This window comes from Gymnoscopelus microlampas, assembly GCF_963454915.1.
Source record: "Gymnoscopelus microlampas genome assembly, chromosome: 3".
In the NCBI taxonomy this organism is placed as follows: domain Eukaryota; kingdom Metazoa; phylum Chordata; class Actinopteri; order Myctophiformes; family Myctophidae; genus Gymnoscopelus; species Gymnoscopelus microlampas.
Window position 1 is genome coordinate 33453093 of NC_139940.1, and position 7851 is coordinate 33460943.

Sequence of the window (7851 nt, forward strand, 5' to 3'; positions counted from 1 at the left end):
GAATATTTTAACTGTCCATATGACACTTGTCACACATGTCACTTTTATTGTCTTTGCCAGGCCGGAAGGTGAAGACATATCTGAGTGTGCCCATGTGGCCGTTTGTGTGTCTATCCATCTGTGCACGGCCAATCTTGCACACCGCTGGACAGATAGGTGTCAAACTTTGCATGCACATTCGCAGTAGTCCTATAACTTTTGAACAGTAGTCATACGATCAAATTTTTTCTTGGATTCCTTGGATCATGACTAATTTTCCATATAGGCCATGCTAATTTCCACCTATCTAGATTTTCCATCATTTAGCTTGTTCTTCAAGTCAGGTTAACAGATTCTGTCCACCATTCACACAAATTAGTACACATTATCTCTGGAATCATGTGATCAACATTTATCATTCAGATGTTGCATATTCCATTCCAGTTGGCTATAATTGCCTTCTAAAGTTGCACACAAAAAATGGACCCATGAATGCAGTGCCTTTCATATGTTTTTGTTTAGTGTTAATTATCTGTTTCTTAAGTGATCATCTTGTACAGTGCCCTCGGTCCATTGAAGGTACTTTTAAATGAAATGTATTATTATAAATATTGTTTTTAATATAATTTCTCCACAGAGAGGTGCAGAGAAGCAATGTGTTTCTCCACAGAGAGGTGCAGAGAAGCAATGTGATTTAAACAGCACCCACTTCACTGAACTCTCCTTCTCCCCGTCAGAGGTGAGGATGACACGCACACACGCACGCACACACACACACACACACACACACACACACACACACACACACACACACACACACACACACACACACACACACACACACACACACACACACACACAGTAATGCAGTCAGATAGGGTATCGTTATGTGTGCACACAGGAGGAATTTTATGAATACAAGATTATAAAAGTGGTTATAAAAGGATTATAAAAGGTTTGCCAGAAGAAAAACGGAAAGAAAAAGCGAGTTAGGATTCAAAGAACAGGTGATTTGTTTGTTACATCTTGGTCTAATATGACTCAATAAAGAACTGTATACTTCAACCACAATTATATAGGCGTGAGGTACGATTAGACATCGAAATGATCACAAGCTTCATATGATTTTCATTGGATTTGTTTGCAGCTTGCTTCATGACGTGTGGATTCTGTAAAATATATGCTCACACCAAAGGGGTGCAAATCCTGCTCACACCAAACTCTCATGTTCTACATATCCTAAGATATGACCGATCATGTCATTTTGACCTTGACTTGGATTGTGACATTGACTTTTGACCTTTTCAACCCAAAAAATATTCTTAAGCTATTTTGCTAACAGACTGATTACAATTCCCCAGCATGCATTGCTGCAGGCAGGGTAAGAACTAAACGTGTGTCCTGTGTCTCTGTTCAGTTCCTCAACATGAGTGGCAGCAAGGCGCTGACTGTTGACCAGACTGTGCTCTCCTCTGGCCTGACTACCCCCCCACATACACACAGCACAGGCACGCCACTCAACTCTAGGTGGGATTATTTAGCTCATTAACTGCTGCTGTAGGTGGGAGAGGCCAGTTGTTGTTTCTCTTAACCACTTGAACCCCAGCATTCTGAGGGGAACAGCTGTGTGTGTGTGTGTGTGTGTGTGTGTGTGTGTGTGTGTGTGTGTGTGTGTGTGTGTGTGTGTGTGTGTGTTTGTGTGTGGTGTGAGAGGGACCGAGAGAGAGATGGAGAGAGTGTGAATTTATTTGTGTATTATACAGTGTATCTGTATTTTGAACTGTGTGTGTGTTGCGTGAGAGAGTGGGGCAGAGAGAGAGAGAGATGTGAATTTGTGCCACTCAACTCCAGGTGGGATCATTTAGCTCATTAACTGCTGCTGTAGGTGGGAGAGGCCAGTTGTTGTTTCTCTTAACCACTTGAACCCCAGCATTCTGAGGGGAACATTTGCCAAAAATAGCCGATCTACAAGCTCACAAAGATCGGTTTTGTTTTGGAATTGTAATTCATGTAACTCTCTAATGTATTTGCATTACTTGTTAGAAATGTCCCATTGTGAAGGGTTGCATTTATGTTGACTTTGTAACCTAAATTCTAAACCCATCATCCAGGGTGCAGTACGTTAGTCCGACAGCGCATTCCTCCGACAGCGCAGCGCTCCGACGTTTCCAATACTAAACCCGAACCAAACCCGCACCCTAACCCTAACCGCACGCGGATGCCACATAGTCGGAGAAAAGGTCTGTCGGATTAACGCATGCCTCCCCATCTAGTATCATGTCTCCCCTCTCTCTGCCCTCCATTTCCTGTCTCTTTACACACTGCCAAAAACAACAACGCTCCTATTTGTTAGGATCCCCTTTAGCTGTGGCCTGAAGCATAAAGCAAAGCAACAATACATTACACAGGCAAATAGAGATGATTTTGACGCTTGCAATATGTACAACTGGCCTAACTTGATGCATGTCAGGGACACTCGTGTCGATGACACTTGCAATGAGCACAGCTAGTCTTCCTGAGTCCACATATAGAAACAATACATACATTTAAAAACATACATTTGAAAAATAAAACAATAAAACAAATCAACTTTAAACTTTATAGTCCATATAAATCATAATTTTAAGAAAAAGACATAAAAGTGCATAAAAGACCCTGGGACTGCTTGGCAACCTACAAATGATATTCCCAGGTATTTTATTTTTAAATATTGATTTATGTCTCAATTTAGTCATTAGCAGTGGTCAAAGATTCCATAAAGATTAAGATTCTATTCTCTTCTGTCTGTACAGTAGATTTAATCCAATACGCTTCTGTTCTAAAAGGATCAACACTCCAAATGTGAGGAAAGTCATCGAATTCCAATGTATTTCAACCCCATCCCCACTTAAACTCATCTGGACCAGACAGGACAGCATCCAGGGACTAGAGAACACAATGTCCCCTCTCAATACACAGGTTAAACATATCGCTGGTTTAGGTTAAGTACTGTAAGTAAGGAAGGTAGGAGTGGCTTATTTTCGGTATCGGGCGAGCAACAAGGGCGTCTATCCTCTTACAATGCTCCAGCTCAACAGCTACCATCAGTTCCCACTTACCCCCACGCTACTCATACGCTGAGATGGCGGTGGGCAGGATCGAATCCTGAACCTTGTAGTCCAAAGGCAAGTGCTGCCTCTACCGACTGAGCTTGCCGGAGCTAACATCTTGGAGGTTAAACATATAATCTGTTTATACACAGGTTAAACATATCTTAGTCAATTTAAGATTATAGACATCATAGTAGACACAGCTAGGGTGAAAACATTTTAATAATTATTAATAGCTTGACAGAAATTTTTATTTGTTGAATTTACTAATCGAATAATCGGTTTACTGCTGCATCATGTACACATTTCTAATTTGTGTTATTTGCAACTTTACCTCAATGTGAATGCTAGTCTTTGTTCCTTATTAGCAAATGAAAAGTCATGTCAACGCGCGCCAAATATGTGGAGCATTTTTTAACGCAGTGAAAAATTAATATAAAAGCTGTTTTCAAATGCATCACAGCATCCCAATCACAATTTTATTCAGAAAAAATAACATTTCTTGTGTCATGGAGCCCTTGTATTTCATCTTTATGGATCTGAGGTGATTATTATAGACTGTCCATGAGTTAATCTTGAAAGATGTGTAACTGTGTGTGTGTGTGTGTGTGTGTGTGTGTGTGTGTGTGTGTGTGTGTGTGTGTGTGTGTGTGTGTGTGTGTGTGTGTGTTTGTGTGTGGTGTGAGAGGGACCGAGAGAGAGATGGAGAGAGTGTGAATTTATTTGTGTATTATACAGTGTATCTGTATTTTGAACTGTGTGTGTGTTGCGTGAGAGAGTGGGGCAGAGAGAGAGAGAATGTGAATTTGTGTATTATATATATCCGTATTTTGAACTTTGTGTGTGCGTGGGGAGGTGGGGAGGGTTTGCATGCATGTGTGAATTTATTTTTGTTTATCATATATCTGTATTTTAATCTATGGTGTGTATGTGTGTGTGTGTATTCAAGGCGTTGCCATGGGAGACGGAGGTGGTCTTGCAGCAAAGGTGGGACTCCCCGCTCGACCTGTCTGTTCAGGTAAATTGTTACACTGTTTTGACTTCAATTAGGAACCCATGGTGTCACATCTTAGCTACATCTGTACCAGTGGTTCTCAAAAGTTTTAATTTCAAGGACCCCCATAACTCTGAGAGTGAACAAATGAACCAGTGAGGTTCCATTTGTACACTCCAGACCGTAATGGTCCATAATGGAATTGCCGCCCATAGCACCAACTGTAAGCACCAATTGAGAACACGCACAAATCATAGAACAGTAGCATAATCGGAATACTGAACAGTCATTAGATGTGCATGCTGGCGCTGATGAGGGTCTAATTCCGCCAGTGTGGGGTAGGTACATTATTGGGCCTGATTTGGGGGGCGGTTATTTTGGCATGCGTCGTTATGACCTTTACACATGGCGATATTTGAATTGATTTAAAATGTCTGACTCACTTACAAACATTTACAAAGCACACCTATGGGTCTTCAACAGGGAGCCTGTGACACCTAGGGGGTCCTCCGAGTTAAAACAGTGGGGGCCATCACATTTTTGTGATTGTTTTTCTAAGAAAAAATTGAGAAAAAAAATATTCTGACACATGATTCCAACATATTATTTGCGAAGATACTTTGTAAACAAACAAACAAAAAACATGTAATTTACACAACACTCATGATAGTGCTGTCAAACGAATCTATGAAGCCATCAAGCCATCAGCTGCTAGGCTGGGACCAGACGAATCTGCGAGTGCAATTTGGGTCTAGCACCGCTCCATAGAGAATCCATTTCCTGCTCCAGAAGACGTGGGTGACCAATCAGGGCCCAGTATTCGAAAATGGGAGACTGTAATTGATCCCGCCCCTTGGGAAAAAAAACGTCCTCATGGAAGCACCAGACTCATATCCACGCAGACGCAGTGATATAGTCTGGCTATGCGAGGCTAATCAGCTGCAGCATCACTTGGAGGCAACTCATAGTCCCTTAAAAGAAAAACTTGGAATACTTCCAAGCTGGTCTCAAATATCCCAATGGTCAACATACATTGATGAGACCCTGCTCTATTATAGTAAAATATCATGCATTTGGTGATTATTGTAGAAAATCTTCACAGAAAATAGCGCACAAATTGCACAATGTGTTGCGACGCGTTATGAGTGTTGACGTTAAATCCTGGCTAGTGTTTTTGTGTCCCAGACCCAGAATACAGTCTCTTGGTACCAGGTGTGGAGTCCCAGCCGGCCCTGCCTGCACACACAGGTATGAATTATAATCATCATCATTATCATCATCATCATCAGCACCATCACCATCATTATGATGATGATGATGACAACAATAACAAGGCAGCCTAGAGGTGTGCATAGATGAGCTATGAAATGGCAGCTTCTCCATTGTGATACCCCTGGCTTCAGATTTGTTTAATATCTGTGTTACTTTGCATACATGTATTGTATCCTTATATTTTCTATTTACCTAAAATGAGTGTATTGTGTAAGGATAACTCCCTCTTGTGGCTGTTAGTGGTAGTTTGGTTAAATATGTAACCCAGTCCAATGCTGTGATCGGTTCATCATCGAAATAGTAACAGGTGTGACAGTGCAATCACAGTAATAAGTAGCAGGTGTGGTACTTACACAGCTACTGTATAAGTAACTGAGTCACTGGTTCAGCTGCACAGTCTTTTTTAATCTCCTGCCTGCCTGTCTCCTGCTGTAAAGCCCATAGACATAGAAACCTAGATACCTCATTGGCCTCTGCAGTTCGTTGGAGCAACTCGTATCGCGGCCGCCATTTTCGCGGAGGAAAACGGACACTCAAAGTGACTACTAGCCAATCACAGCGCTCACAGCGCGTTGACTACTGGCCAATCACAGTGCGTCTTTTCTAAGATTTGTCAGAATCTAGTTGTCCCGCCCCCACTTGCCTCTGATTGGCCTACCGAACGCCCCCTTCTGTGACACACACGGTAAAATGGCGCCCGTGATACCAATGCCTCAGAGTCGAAGGAGGCGTCTACCTTTATATGTCTATGGTAAAGCCTTGGAAACTTTCTTTTTACGCATATAAATCTGACATTCTTCAAGTAAAGTTATGCCTTGTCCTCTTTTTTGGAGATTTTGTTCTTGTTCACTATCTGTCTAGACTAGAAATGTACAGATCCATGGTATAAGGGCAGATTATACATCATTTTACATCATTATCTTAAATAAAGTGGGAAACTTGAAGGGAAGTGAATTGTTTGAGGCGAGCATTCAAATAGTCTCATCCTTCTGCAGTGAATGAATGTGTTCATCAATATAACTGACCTTCGATTAAGACAAACGTAAATGCAATCATAAACCCCCTTGACAAAATCCACCTTTGACCACCAAATTGCAACAAATGCTAAATAACCTAATAAGAGAGATCTAATTCTGCATAATGAGTGTAGTTAATGCCAATATTTTTGTAATTTACTCAACTAAAATTTTTAATACTTGACTTTTACTGGTAACAGGAAGTCCTACATTGTGGTATTGCTGATTTTACTTAAATAAATAAAAAATCACACATACTGTACATACATTTTGACTTGCTCAACTAATGAATGATCCCTGATGCTAAATCTTCTCTCCAGATCCAGGGAGAGAGCATGCTCCATGGAGCCCCACACAATGACTCTCTACTGGGCTGTGAGGTGCTGAGCTTCTCCCCCCGTCCCCCCCATCTCCTACCCCGTATGGGGACTGACAGCCGGAACAGCCTGACTCAGCATCTCCCCTGTATGGAGCCAACTGTCTGCCCACCAAGCCAGCTAGAGGTACAACAACCCATAACCTATAGAGTTACTGTATGCAGAGAATAGAACCAACAACATTTAACCTATATAGTTACTGTATGCAGAGACTAGAACCGACAACCTTTAACCTATAGAGTTACTGTATGCAGAGAATAGAACCGACAACCTTTAACCTATAGAGTTACTGTATGCGGAGAATAGAACCAACTACCCCTACCTCATAGAGTTACCGTGTGTGTGTGTGTGTGTGTGTGTGTGTGTGTGTGTGTGTGTGTGTGTGTGTGTGTGTGTGTGTGTGTGTGTGTGTGGTTGGTGGCAGGCGGTAGTGTTTGGCAGGACAGATGCTCAGATAACTCTGACAGAACAAGCTCGACTCTACCTGGAAACACACCCAGATCCACCTACATCCTCATACTGGAACTGGAGCTTTATGTGTGAACATCACTCTGTCACCCTGTCACCCTGTCACACTGTCACACTGTCACCATGTCACTCTGTCACTCTGTCAGACTGTCACTCTGTCACTCTATCACCCTGTCACACTGTCACCATGTCACTCTGTCACTCTGTCACCCTGTCACACTGTCACACTGTCTCCATGTCACTCTGTCATAATTCAAAATATATTCAAATATAGATATATAACTCATTTAGTTTGAACTTGCCTTAACTTGTGTTAAAAAGGCCTTCATTTTAAAATGTATTCAAAGCCCTTCATTTTAACTAACGTGTGAAAAGGCCTTCATTTTAACATACGTGAAAAGGCCTTCATTTTAACTTGGTTGAAGGGTGTTTGCTTTGTGTCCTGTAATGTAGTCAGAGGCTAAAGACTATTATTTTCTTGTATTAAACAATATTAGCGGTGAATCATCACAGACGCTAAATGTATGTTTTAAAACTAGACGTTAATAATACCATCCTCATGTGAATATGAGGTTGCATGAACATATATGTTGTCAGTGATAAGAGAGCTCTCTAGTTTCTCTAAATAACTATCTTTTGGTATTTTGTTCCTGTTC

General features: G+C 41.4%; 1 protein-coding gene across 1 annotated transcript in view; it reads left to right on the forward strand.

Annotated features, from left to right (window-relative positions):
• The window catches only part of LOC311041587 (uncharacterized protein), a 7588-nt gene extending 369 nt beyond the window's left edge, over positions 1-7219 (forward strand). The window contains exons 2-7 of the mRNA XM_084052031.1: positions 650-718; positions 1397-1506; positions 4018-4086; positions 5254-5310; positions 6671-6853; positions 7152-7219. Of these exons, the coding sequence (XP_083908157.1) occupies positions 650-718; positions 1397-1506; positions 4018-4086; positions 5254-5310; positions 6671-6737 (372 nt within the window). The 3' untranslated portion in view covers positions 6738-6853; positions 7152-7219. The remainder of the gene's footprint in view (positions 1-649; positions 719-1396; positions 1507-4017; positions 4087-5253; positions 5311-6670; positions 6854-7151) is intronic.
• The last annotated feature ends 632 nt before the right edge of the window (positions 7220-7851 follow it).